Source organism: Triturus cristatus, chromosome 7 (genome assembly GCF_964204655.1).
Source record: "Triturus cristatus chromosome 7, aTriCri1.1, whole genome shotgun sequence".
Taxonomy (NCBI): Eukaryota; Metazoa; Chordata; class Amphibia; order Caudata; family Salamandridae; genus Triturus; species Triturus cristatus.
This window is the reverse complement of record NC_140590.1, coordinates 775,369,738-775,383,820: the sequence shown is the minus strand read 5'-3', so window position 1 is coordinate 775,383,820 and position 14,083 is coordinate 775,369,738. Positions and strand designations below refer to the sequence as shown.

Genomic DNA, 14,083 nt, shown 5'->3' with positions numbered 1-14,083 from the left:
CCACCCAAACCTGTCAACGCTCTACCTTGTGTGGAGATTGAGCAGTGAAAGTTGACAGCTTTCAACCTTCCTCCCGATGTTTGTAACAACATGTTGGCAGCCAGGCATCCCTCTACCAAGATGGTTTATGCCAGCCGATGGGCAAAATTGGTGGCATGGTGTTCAGAATGACACATTGATTACCTTTCTGCCTCCCTTTCCCAGGTTCTTCTGTTATTTCTTTCCCATGTTCTCCTGTTATTTCTTTCCTATGCCTAGCAGGGCTCTGGGCACCTTTAAGGAATATATGTCTGCATTCTCAGCTTTTCTTTGGTTCCCTTTCTCAATCTCCTATTGTACATAGGTTTTTGAAAGGTTTGCAAAATGTTTCCTCCCACTTGTTTCATTCTCAATCTCGTCCTCACATTGCTTATGTGCGCTCCCTTTGAACCTCTGCACAATTGTCCACTCAGGGTCCTTAACATAGAGACAGCCTTTCTCGTGGTTATAACATCTGCCCGAAGGGTGAGTGGGCTTCAGGCCTCGTCATCCAAGACTCCTTATCTTAACTTCTACCCTGACAAACTGTGCTTCGTACGAGAGCTTCCTTTCTTCCGAAAATGGTGGTATGTCGGAGTGAAGAAAGGATGGACAGTACTGAAGAGGACCATCTATGGATAGATTGTTCTCTGTATCAAAATATGCTGCACATTGCTAAGACTAGGGTTGCATGCTCATTCCACCAGAGCTAAAACTGCAACCACTGCATTAGCTTGCAGAGGTCTGCTTCTGGACATCTTCCAGGCAGCTACTTGGGCCTTCCCTGCACTCGTTTACCAAGCACTACTGCCTGGACATTCAGGTCCGTAGTGATGGGCACTTTGCCTGTATGGTCCTGCAGGATTTCCTTGTGTGAAATTGGTCTGCCGACCCACCTCTGGGGAGATATTGCTTGGGTATCTATTCTAAGGTAAGTTAGTTAGTTAGAAAGTACTTAGTAAAGCGCACTGTGACCAAGTGGCTTCCTGGCGCTAAAGTGGAGGACTGAGGAGCAAGAAAGAGTCTGCCGAAGGTGAATCAGTAGGAGTACGCCTGAGAAAACAGGAAGGTCTTAAGGGCCCTGCGGAAGTGTAGGTAGTCTGGAGTAGATCTGATGGGCAGAGGAAGACTGTTCCAAAAGCGGGGAGCTAATACGGAGAATCTAGTGCCACCGGTCTTAGATCTGCGAAAGCGAGGGATAGTGAGAAGGGCCTGATTGGAAGAGCGGAGAGCACGACTGGGAACGTAGGAGTTAATGAGAGAGTTAATAAAAGCCGGAGCAGTGCGGGCACGAGCCATGAAAGCCAGACAGCCCAACTTAAAAAGGGATCTCTGGCAAATGGGGAGCCAATGAAGGGACTTCAGGACAGGGGTGATGTGGTGGAGCTTGGGAAGATGATAAATGAGTCTGGCGGCCTGATTCTGGATAGACTGAAGACGGCGTAGTTCGTAGGCCGGAATGCCTGCATAGAGGTATTCCCGTAATCGAGACGGGAAAGAATCATTGCCAAAATAATAAGTTTAAGAGCATCGGGGGGAAAAAAACGGGACACTTTCCGAATAATCCGAAGGGAAAGAAAACAAGAGGAGACAACTGAGCTAATCTGGGCATGCATGGAGAGGTCCCGGCTGACTTTAATACCTAAGGTCTTAGCAGAGGCCGCCGATACTGGCGGAGGGCCGAGTGAGGGAGGCCAAAAGGCGGCAGACCAAGGGGAAATGATGGGGCCAGTCAGGACTAACTCCGTCTTGTCCAGATTAAGCTTAAGTTGGTTGGTATTCATCCACTCGGAAATAAAAACTAAGGTAGAGTGGAATTTAGGTAGGGAATCCAAAGGAGAGGAAAGATCAAAGACCAACTCGAGGTCATCCGCATAATTATATACGGAAACTCCCATGTCGAGGAGAGAAAGAATAAGGGGGTAAATGTAAAGGTTAAAAAGAAGAGGAGATAGGGAGGAACCCTGGGGGACCCCGCATGAGACCAAGCGGGTAGGGGCCGAGAAGCAAGAAAGATGGACCGCCTGAGTCCGTTCTTTAAGAAAAGAGGCGAGCCAGGCGAGGGCAGTGCCCCGAACGCCCGCTGGACTGACACGGCCAAGAAGGATGGAATGATCGACCGTGTCAAATGCAGCGGACAAATCAAGGAGCACCAAGGCTTAAGGAAGGTTGGAATCGGCTTTACTCTTAAGTTCATCTAGGACGGACAGAACTACTGACTCAGTGTAGTGGGCCGGGCGGAATCCCGCTTGGTGGGAGGCCAAACAGTGGTTGTCCTCAATGAAAGAGGAGAGACAAGAAGTAACATGACTCTCCAAGATCTTCCCTAAGTAAGGAAGGAGCGAAATAGGTCGAAAGCTAGACGGAAGAGAGGGGTCTAACCCAGGTTTCTTCAAGATGGGGAGGACTATAGCCGATTTGAAAAATTTCGGGACCAGACCTAAAGAAATGGAGGCGTTAAGGAGGGAGAGGGAAGGGTCGGGACAGTGAGTGAAGAGCTCTCTCAGAATGCGAGCTGGAACGCAGTTAGCAGGAGAGCCTGACTTCACTTTTTGAAGTAGAGCAGAAAAGGAATCCAAAGAAATAGGGGAGAACTGGTCGAGAAAGGAAGAGGGCGGAGAAAAGACAGAAGGAAGAGATGGCGAGGAAACTGAGGGAATGTTGGATTTGATCTTCGCAATCTCCTCTATGAAAAAATCATTCAAGGATGAACAGAGAGCTTTGGATGGAATTAAATTAGGGTTGGCCCTGTCAGAAGCAACTAAGTTGGGAACTATAGAGAAAATCTCTTTGGGCTTATTGATGGATGATGTAATTTTATCCGAGAAGTAGATGGTTTTGGCTAAAAGAATAACCTTCTTGTAGTTAGCTAAGAGAGACTTGTATTTGGCTCGCAAGAGAGGACAGTAGTTACGCCTCCAGAGGCATTCAGAGCGCCTAAGGTCTGATTTAAGAGTTTTCAGCTTGTCCGTAAACCGTTTTTGGGCATCATGGGGACGACAATCCTTCACTTTTCTGAGAGGGGCAACCAGGTCACAAGAGGAGGACAGCCAATGATGCACGGCGTTAACTTGAAGATCAAGGGGGAGGTTAGAGAGATCAGGGGAAGAGGAATCTGAGGCTAGACGTTTCTATCAGTAAAGCAAGTTACTTACCTTCAGTAAAGCCTTATCTACCAGAGAGACTATCTAGCCGAGATTCCTTACCAATCAACCCATCCTCCCCGCTCTGTGAACTGATTACTAGGGACAAGGCTTTTCCCCTTTCAGGGTCCTAGTTTTCCACACTGGTGGTCTGTAAACTTCGTGGCACCTTGATTCTGGCGTGTAAAGTCGCTAAAAGTAACTGAACTCTGCACGCGTAGGTGGCGCCTATATCGGCACCCTGAACATCATTTCCAGAGAGAACACCACCATGCGAAGCCGAACTATGCCACCTACCTGCGTGCAGGGATACTACTCAGAAAAAATGTGTGGATCCAGTCTGACCTCTGTGGATAATTCTAAGGTTAGGAATTGGCTGCTAGATAGTGTCTACCAGATAAGGTGTTACCGAAGGTAAATAACTTTTTCTGTACAAGCATTTTTTTGATATAAAGAAAATTAGGAGTGATTAGCACTGCAGCTATTCCCACCACATTTCCCGTTCTAACTCCATTCTAGCCTTTATTTACTGTTCCTTACATGAGGAGTTCATGGCGTATCGATAAAGACATTGCCTCTGTAATCACTTCATAACAGTTTCCAAAATGTATTAAAGTAGCATTCATTGCAAGTGCCATAATGCTTTTTTTATTGGCTATTACTACGTCCGTTCATTGCAATATGGACAACGTTTCTGCAATTTGACCCAGTTTTGGGGAACACTTCTGCATTCCACCCCTCACCTTAATACCAAGGCGACTGCTCATTCAAGCCTCATTATTGTATGAGCTGGTATCTTTAATATTGGCATGTTCACGGCTTTGAGTGTTTGCTTGGACAGTGAAAGTGCCCTACTGCGCTGCTCCATTGATCTCCTACCTAGAGATCTCCCCACGGGCCTTATCCTTGGTCAGAGCTATTCACTGCTCCTATCCTGGACTAGTCATTTATTAACTATTACATGGACACGTATTTGATGGGTAAGGGACCTTTTATATCCCATACTCAGTCTTCAGTCAATAAAAAAATAAAATAATGATTAATTGTGATCACTAACAGACTATTCCTCTATTTCATGGTATCTCACTACTTGACTACTGGAATTTGCTACCAGGCCAAATACCTGTGAGCATATTCCCTACACTTCACTGTGGTGATCCTCACTCCGCGTGCTGTATTCGCAGCCTGCCCATGTCTTATCTTTGCCCTGGACTTAAACATGTAATGTTTGTCCTAATGGGGCAGTAGTGAATTTATCCTTGTAAATCCAGTTGAACAGGTTCTAATTCCTTGTCCCAGCATCTCCTTAAGGTGCCCCCCTAATAACATTTCGTCCTGATTAGGCCCCAAGATTCTGTTTGGAGTCGAAACGTCATCGACATGATACAAACTGATTGTTTTCCCGTGAATTACGTGCATACAAACGGCAGTGGGCCTGTTCTAATGGACTGAAATATGCTCCTTGCCGTTGTTTGTATATCAAGAGCACTGCATTGTCATATTTGCACCGTAGTTTCACTGAGTTTTAGAAGTGGGTTTTGCACAGGGTCACTTAAATTCACTCTTATGCACACTTACGAAAGAGTAATGTGAATTATGTTGTAATAAACCACTGAATAGAACAAGAACCTCTGAATTGTAATGCATGTGTTATTTACGCAAATTTTTGCTGTTCAATATAATTTTTCTTTTGAATGATTTCCGTGTGAACCATTGTTTTTTACATACGGCTAGGGAGAGGGCACGGAATATTGCAATTTTTAACAATAATTTATACATTTTTGCACATCTTGGTATTAGTACTTCATGGGAGAATTATCTAGGCAACTTGTGCCACTCAGGTCAAGAAGCAAGACTGTTGTATTCTACCACTGACTTTTCAACATAAAAATAATTTATGGTAGTTGGTGTGAGAAGGTGGCCTGATATATGCTGTTCACTAGTTCTAGTGGGCACCTTGGGTCAGTCCAAACAACCCCTTATGGTGATAGGTTAAAGACCACCTTTATTGAAAGCTATCCTAGTGGTAGCTATGGAGAGCAGCCTTCAGGCTAAGTCTTGAAGGAATGTAAAGCAGCTTGTTTTACCAGTCCATAATCTCTTGAATGATCAAATGAAAAGACAACCACACCAGGTATATATTCAAAATATATGTATTTAAGATAAAACACACCCCTCTAGTCTCTTTATGAGGCTGGAGTTCGAAGTACTTAGTTTGCAAGTCAGCAATTATCAGTAATAGCACAAATACACGTTTGGGCCCTAGGGGCGTACCAAACCATATACCAAAAAAGTGGTATAACAACCATGACTGGAATAGACACTAGGCCTAAAGCCTGTAGAATCACTGGGACCCCAAGGAACCACCCAAGGTAGTGACACAGGGGACCCACGGGGACTATATTCAGTGTGTAAACACAACCGCGGGTTCCTGTTATCTTCTATGGGCAATGTCGCAGTTGGAAATTTAAAGATTAGGGACACTTCTAATCAAGACCGGACCAAACTCTTTTGGACTTAAGAAGTTCTAGGGCTAGCACCCACGAGAGCACCGGAGTACTCCAGTTACCTCACCCAGGGAAGCCGGGTGCATAGGTGTCTTTTGGTGTCGTGTCACGTCGTCTATTTCAATGGGAGCCTGCAAAGAACTGCTGCTGCCGTGAAGAGAAGTGTCCGAAGAGATCCAAGCCTGGATCTGGGATGGAAGGAACCTGAAAGCAGAGGGGACAGAGTCTGGGTCACTAGCCAGTGACCAAGGGCAGGATGGACCAATGCCCACAGATGTCGGGCGCTTCAGGTGAGTGGATGGGTGTCTTGACTCTTCAGCCACGAGGTCCAGGAGGCGTCGACAAAGTCCACGAGCCGGATTCGAGCTGTCCCACGAAGTCTGTCGAGTGCTGTGGTGTCGGCGACCAGATTGGACCCAACAAGCTTCGGCAACGGCAAGTCACAGGAATTCAGAGAAAGGACTGCGGTGCAGAGCAGCAAGGTCTGAGGGACTCACCCAGCGAGGGTAAGTCAGGGCATGTCTGGAGCAACCAGGGAAGCCCAAGCAGAAAAGGAGTTGCCTTCGTGGGGACCTGCTAGCCAACGGGCTAGTGATCGCGAAGGAGCCTTGAGCGGTCGCACTTGAAGCTGGCCCACGGGTCACTCGTGGAGTGGAGGCCTACAATCTTCGGTGCAGGAGGTGCTCAAGGCTGGGTCTACTCGGAGCCCAAAGCACAACTTCGAGGAGGACCAAGAAAGATAGTGTTGCTGAAAAAGTTCACGGTGTCCAGGGGTCACGGTTCCACGTCACCCACGATAGCCACGGGCCTCAGCTTTGCTGTGGACTCAGGGTAGCCTCGGGGAAGTCTGGAAATCCACCTCTGGTGATGCAAAGTCTTCGGCGTCCGGCGGGAGCTTCGGCGATGCAGACCGGTCAGTTGCTTCTTTGGTGCCTGCCAAGCAGGGGAGTCACTCCTTGACACCAAGGGAGATTTCTTCTGTCTTCTAGTCAGGATAGAACGTCGAAGGTCCAGGATATATGTAGCAGAGTTTCGTCCAGGGTAATCTAAAGTCCTATACTTATAGTAAGTTTAGGGGATGGACTAACTCTAAGGCCCCACCTATGGGTGGGCCTGGAAAGAGGGGTGGTTACACCCATTTCCTTTGTCCAGTTTCACGCCAGAGCAGGTGCAGGTAGCCCCTGCAACCGGTTTGAACTGGGCTGTGCACAGGGACAGCAAACGTGCACCCAGTACAGGACTTCAAAGCACCAGAGAGTGCTCCCGCCCAGCCCCATTACACATCTGCCTGTCTGGGGAGGTGGTCCCTTTGACAGGGAACCTATTGTCCAGGCTTTCCCTGCCGGAGTTTCGGTCAGCAGCAGGAGGCCAGACCCATGTCTGTGGCAGAGGCATCCATTTTGTAATACCAGGGCTCAGGAAAGTCCTACCGGGTTTAGCCATTGTGAACATGTCTCTCCCTCTAGATGTGTGGAAGCTACCCCTGCCGCTAGAACTGGCGGTGGTAGTATTCCAAAGCGTTTGACACCAAACACAACATGTTTTGATGCAGCCATCCCACAGTTAGCATTTACCGCGAGCTTATAATGCACTTGAGTATATGGTATGGCTGTCTCACAGAACAGCCATAAGGAAGTATTTCCGAAAGCTGCAGAGGGCCTCAGCTCATGCTTGGGCATCCTCTCACATAAAACCAAGCACTCTGCCTTCAGGATTGTCAAGGCCTGCCATAGGAGTGGCTTATAGGTTTATATGGGTCTGTATATAGGTGTGGATATAGGTCGCCTAAACCACTGTAAGGGGTGCAAGCACACCCTTACCCAGGCTGCAGTAGCAGACCTATGGTGCCATTTTGGAGGGCCTCCCAGGGGTGGCATAATATATGCTGCAGCCCCTGGTAGGCCTCTGAGGTACCTATGCCCTAGGTACATAGTATACCATATACTAGGGGCTTATAAGGCACTCCAGAATCCAATTAGAAATGTACCTAATGTACATAGAGACCATTTTACAGAGAAAGCAGATGGTCTGGGGCCCTGAATAGCAGGATCCCAGTCCAACTAAGTCATAAACCAGCAAAACACCAGGGGAAAAAAGTGGGGGCAACCATATAGTCAGATTCCACCGTCCTACAGTTGGTCCACATAATATGTCAAATGATATCCTTGCAAATCCTCATTGGTGGGCATTAGGAAGATTTTTGGAAACACTAAACAAAATACTAAAGCGATGCCAGAATCTTGAAAGGGGCTTACCTAGTGTCCGTCTACAAAAACCGTGGTAGGAAACAGCTGGAAAATTAAAGAGTTCTTAATATGCAAAAATCTTTCCTGACTGATCACCTGATGGAATGGGCTCATAAATGCAAGATTCTGCCACAGACTCAGACTAGATTTAGAAAGCGGATGTCTACAATGAAGGGGCATTGGTCACCATGGTGCAATCTGCGATCATACCTCATGTTTTGTCCCTACATTGTTAGTTTGTAGAGTTCTCCACAGCATACAGTACTAATAAGCAATCAGAACGTTGCTGTTGGTTGGCTTTTTAATGTTTAGTGACCAGAACTTGGACACCTGGGAACAGTTGACATTAACTGGACCTACTAAATTGTCATCCAGGATAGCCTGTGAGAAAGGATTCAAACAGGGATGGGTTATACCATCTATCCTGCTTGCTATTTAGATCTGTGAGTTGGCTGTGCCACCGTGTGTTAATACAGCCTACGAACTATCGTGCCTGCCAGTTTTGGGGGATTAAGTGGATAGCATAGTGATGTCATCATCACACATGAGCTGGACTCGAGCACTGCTTGGACTCCTCGCATGAGGACTGTAAGAGCATTTTCCTAAATGTTACCATGGGCAATAATCACATTGACTCCTTTGGTAAATTCATGCCTGGCCCTTCCTGGCATCTGGGCTTGAATGATGCCACACCCCCAGTGGACTCTCACTTAGGCCTGGGCGGTAAATTTCGTTCCGCTCGTGGAATTTGCGATATTTTGACATTTAAGCGTTCCGTGGAGAGCGCGAAAATGTAAAAACTTTCGCAATCTGCCGCAAAACGGATGTATTTTTCTTGTTCGCGCTTTAAAAATGCATTCTCGCGCGCGCGGTCGCGACTTACCGGGTCCCTGCATTCGCCGACGAGTTTTCCTATCCGTTCGCGCGCGCCACAAGATGTTGGATTGTTGGTAGCCGGTCGCGCTATCCCGCGAGAGTTTGCGATCGCGAACACGGCATTGCGATCACGAACAGGAAATAAGCATCGCGAGCAAGATGGCCGCGCCCATTAGCGACCGAATGGGCAAGTTGGAAATAAATGCCCGATCGCAGCACAGGCCTTTCAAAGTCACAAAGGGGCATCGGGTTCACCCTTTCCAAAGAGAACAATAATTTTGTGCCTACTCCTTGGTATTACTTTGTGGTTTGGTTCCCCAGATAGTTGTGTGTTTTTTCGTTGCTTGGTATTTGCTGCCACGATATTGCCTTAGTATAATTTAGGTCGCTAATATTGTCTCAGTTTGACATTTTCTGTGTGTTTTGGTGCAATCTGGATTATAATTGTTTGTAGTTACTCCCTTTCACCTGGTTTTGTATTCCCTATGATTCACTGAAATTATTTGGATATTTATTTCCTGGGTTAGCTGGGAAATAGGGTTCATTGTTGCCGAACAGCGTTTGGAGCTAACGGGTGTACACTGTAGTAAACTTATTGTGTTGGCATTAACAAAGGGATGAGACTCTTGAATTTCATGATGGTGAAGCAGAAAGAGCATCAGCGCCACAAGATGGTGCTGTTCCATTACAGAAGTAATAGGAATTATAGTGTTCGCATCGGTGACGGAGTTCTGGCTGTTTCCGGGGTGGAACAGACCTGGCAGCACAGGAGGGCCATTGATGGAGGGTGCTTCCAATCTCGGAACATATGTTCTTTGTTAGCCAGTGTACGTGCAATGTTAGGGAAGCCTCTCAAAATGTTGCAAGGAAGGGTACCATTTGTTTTTATGAGATTGAGAGATTGATTGAGAGAGAGAGAGATTGATTGAGAGAGAGAGAGAGAGCGAGAGAGAGAGAGAGATTGAGAGAGAGAGATTGAGAGAGAGAGATTGAGAGAGAGAGATTGAGAGAGAGAGATTGAGAGAGAGAGATTGATTGAGAGAGAGATTGACAGAGCGAGAGAGAGAGATTGATTGAGAGAGAGGGAGAGTGAGAGAGTGAGAGTGAGAGAAAAATAGGAGATGGAGAGAATGTGTAACGGGCAGTGTGACAATAGGAAAGATTTGTTCTCAGTTAATGTAAACACAAGGAGATGGATCCAGTGGCAAAGTGAGCAAGGGACCCACGTCTGGGCATATCCTGCCAATTTAGGCCAAATAAAGCAAACACAAAGAGATGATGGATGGAGAGCTGATACTTTCAGACACTCGCCCCCGGTGTCAGATCTGGGTTGAATCCATCATCGTTCTTTAGCTCACTTCACCACCCCAGTTCAGACCCAACCATATGCAAATAAGTCTTGACCCTGTGCCTCATGGGAACAGTCCAGCCCGAACTGCAAAGCCAGGTCTTCCCTGGACCGGAAACAAGCATCCTGGGACCTGTTTTGGGGTAACACCCCTAATCAGCCAGGCTAGCTTGTTTCCAGTGGCAAAGTGAGCAAGGGACCCACATCAGAGCATACCCTGCCAATTTAGGGTGAACAAAGCAAGGAGATGATGGACGGAGCACTGACACTTTTCAAGGATACTTGTTTCCAGTCCAGGGAAGACCCTATTGGAGCAGTTGTGAAACTACAGGATTGGCCATAGGGCCTTAAAATGGCTGGCATCTTTTTTGCAAGGTTGTTCCTATCTAGTTTTTCAAAAGCCTTATCGATCAAAGGTGGTTCCACTGGCTCAGTGAATGCCTCATGCTGATATGCTGATGCCATGCCATATGCTGATGACACTCAACTGATTATTACTCGATCTCCAAATTCTGCCAGTGGGGCAGCCTCCCTGAAGTCATGTCTGCAGAGATTGCCCAGTGGATGGACCTCAACTGCCTGAAGTTAAACGCAGGCAAAACCAGGGTCCTGATCCTGGGCAACCAGCCGGCCGTTTTGTCCCTGGTTTGGTGGCTGGCGGCACTCTGCTCTTTTCCAGCACCAAAACCTAAGGTCAAGAACTTGGCCATGTGGTTTGATCAAAATCTCACATTCAATGGCCAAGTTATGGCTTTGGCAGACAGGCGCTTTTGAGTTCTCAGGTCTTTAAATACATTTATTGGTCTTCTTCCACTACATGCCCAGAAAAGTGATCCAAGCCCTGGTCATCTCATGGCTGGATTACTGTAATGTTTTGTATCTGGGTGTTTCTCAATCACGGCTGCTGAGACTCCAACAGGTTCAGAAATCGGCAGCTCGACTATTAAAACGTTCTAAACGGGCTTCTATGGGCCCCGCACTTAAACGTCACTGGCTCCCTTTGAAGAAGTATGTTGCTTTTAAGGCCTTTTGCTACTGCTTCAGGATTTTCAGGAGGTCCGGAGTGACCTATTTGCACCCTCTAATCACGCCATACTCCCATTTGAGACTTCACAGATCCTCTGGGAGCTTGTTAGCCCAGGTCCAGAGGGTAAAGAAAACATGTATGGGTGGGAGCTCCTTTGTCGTTTTGGAACCAGGCTTTAGAATGTCTGTTTTGGAATAATCTAAAAACCTGGTTGTTTGCTAACTAGATATCCGCTGTTTCTTGTGCTTGCAGCTGTCCGTTGGTGTGTCTGACCTTAGCGCTAGAACACTCCTCTGGGATTAGCCACTGCTCTATTATTTATTATTAGAGGTATCGTGTGCTGGGGAAGGAAGGCCAGTCTGGTGGAGGACATTGGCAGAGTGATGGTGAGTGAGGTACCAGTGTGGTGGGAGGCGGGGACATTAGTAGAGGACCACTGGAGTGGTGGTCCCCAGAAGGGCAGTGTGCTGCTGTCCGTGGGCAGTTCTGGGGAGAAGGGGAAGTGGTGGTGATGGTAGACTCGTTCAGTGTAGTAGAGGAATGATGACCATTGTGGCTGTTGGGTAGAGGTGTCAGTGAGATTATGGGAGTGTATAGGATGGTGCAAGGGATTCGGGGGAGGTGTGTGATTAGTGCCCAAGGCTCGTAACACCTTTCAATTTGACAGTGCTTTGTTTTCTCTGTTCCATAGAGGGTAACCTACATAATCCTGCTCTGTTTGAAGGACGCAGCCCACCGGTGTGGGAAATGACAGAGGAGTATTTGGGGCTTGTTCTTCAGTATCCCTGCTCACTGTCTTATGTCCGTGCTCACCTCTTCAAGCTGTGGCATCACACGTGAGTACCTGTGCTCTTGGATAAGAGAGACCAATGTGAATTGCAGTGCTCACCTATGTGCTGGGAGATGATGGAAGAGGGCTGGGGTTGGTAGGCAGTGACAGGAGGCATTCCTGAGCTCACCATTGGACTTGTGCAATGGTGGAATGACAGTAATTTGGGAAGTTTCTGTTTTGAGTCACCGCTGGTGCTCCAATGCTGTTGTTTCTTTGAATGCGATTACGGTGCAAGGACAATATCAAGGAAAGGGTTCATTGATATAGGAGGCCGATGTGATGTTGAGTACTGAATCCTCCTACAGCTTCACACGTTCTTGAAGTACAAAAATATATTCCTTCATGTGATAAGAGCTCCAAGTTCTTGTACCGTGCCTCTGTCTCACCAGAGTCGCTAGTGAGTTGGCTCAGTTGTCCTTCCTCTGCCGCAGGTGAGCTGCACAGTGCTTTATTCCTCTCATTAATCGTGGGGCAGTTGCTAATTTGTCTCCCTTTTTAGGTCTCGCCTGGCTATCACGTAAGCGATCGCTCAGCGAGACTTATGTAGGGGCTTCAGAAAATGCTCACAAAGGCTTCCCAGGCGGATCGGGTGGCGGTTACGCGCACAACCACGCGCATTCCATTTGCCACCAGCTACTTCCTGCGCGTGCACCGCCTCACGCATTCAGAGAGATTTAGTAAGGGCACAAGACCTTAGGAATGCGGTCTATGGACAGTGCACGTGAGGTATTCAAGCGCAAAGCTGGCATCTGGCATCGTACTTGAAAGCAGCAGACTGCTTTCGCCAGCGCGCGCTCGGCCTCACTTCCTGCATCCCCTCTTACAACAATTAACTTTCGTTATAACTCACACCCATATGCTCGTTCCCTCCCACCCTTCCTTTGATGTCCGCTTTTCTTGTTTACAAACCACGCCACACACTGCTGCACGCCACACACTGCTGCACGCCACACACTGCTGCACGCCACACACTGCTGCACGCCACACACTGCTGCACGCCGCACACTGCTGCACGCCGCACACTGCTGCACGCCGCACACTGCTGCACGCCGCACACTGCTGCACACTGCTGCATTACTCACTGCTACATGACACTGCTGCACGCCGCACACTGCTGCACGCCGCACACTGCTACACGAAACACACTGCTGCACGCCACACACTGCTGCACACCACACACTGCTGCACACTGCTGCATTACTCACTGCTACATGACACTGCTGCACGCCGGATATAGCTGCACGCCACACACTGCTGCACGAAACACTGCTGCTCGCCACACACTGCTGCACGCCGCACACTGCTGCACGCCACACACTGCTGCACACTGCTGCATTACTCACTGCTGCACGCCACACACTGCTGCACGCCGCACACTGCTGCACGCCACACACTGCTGCACGCCTCACACTGCTGCACGCCTCACACTGCTGCACGCCTCACACTGCTGCACGCCTCACACTGCTGCACGCCGCACACTGCTGCACGCCGCACACTGCTGCACGCCGCACACTGCTGCACGCCGCATACTGCTGCACTCCACACACTGCTTTTTTATGCTACTGACATTGTAAATGACAATGCCTTTTATTTGTTTTAAAACCAAACATAAATAAAAGGCATTGTAATTTTACAATGCCAATAGCTCAAACTCTTATAAATGTGAGACCTATTGCATTGCAAATGCTTGTTTCATAAGGCAGAGTAGCTCAGTGCCGCTCTCCCCCAAATCCTTGGCTTAGGGGCTCATTGTTGTCCTCCCTTTACTACTCCCCCTCTTCAGTGCTCTTACCGCTTTCAGGCAAGAATTCTCATGGCTGTGGTGAGAGACCCATGTTCTACTCTTGTCTCAAAGAAGTGGCTAAGTACTTTTACCACGTCCTTCAGGTGAGTGGCTGAGTGTTCTCCTTAGGCGTCAGTCTCACCCTGTTACTCCCCCAAGTGCAGGAATAAGTGTTGCACTTCTTTGGATGAGTATCTCCACGATTCTCACACTCTTTAGGCAAGCGGCTGAGCATTCACAATCTTTCTCCTTTGGTGAATAAATGTTCCTATTGTGTTTCTCTCCTCACAAAAATTTGAAAAC

At 47.9% G+C, this 14,083-nt stretch overlaps 1 protein-coding gene across 2 annotated transcripts in view; it reads left to right on the top strand.

The window, feature by feature from the left end:
- DUS1L (dihydrouridine synthase 1 like) overlaps positions 1 to 14,083 on the top strand; it is a 228,910-nt gene that overhangs the window by 81,086 nt on the left and 133,741 nt on the right. For both annotated transcript variants that reach the window (XM_085617567.1, XM_085617566.1), the window contains exon 8: positions 11,857 to 12,001. In XM_085617567.1, coding sequence (XP_085473693.1) covers positions 11,857 to 12,001 — 145 coding nt within the window. The remainder of the gene's footprint in view (positions 1 to 11,856; positions 12,002 to 14,083) is intronic.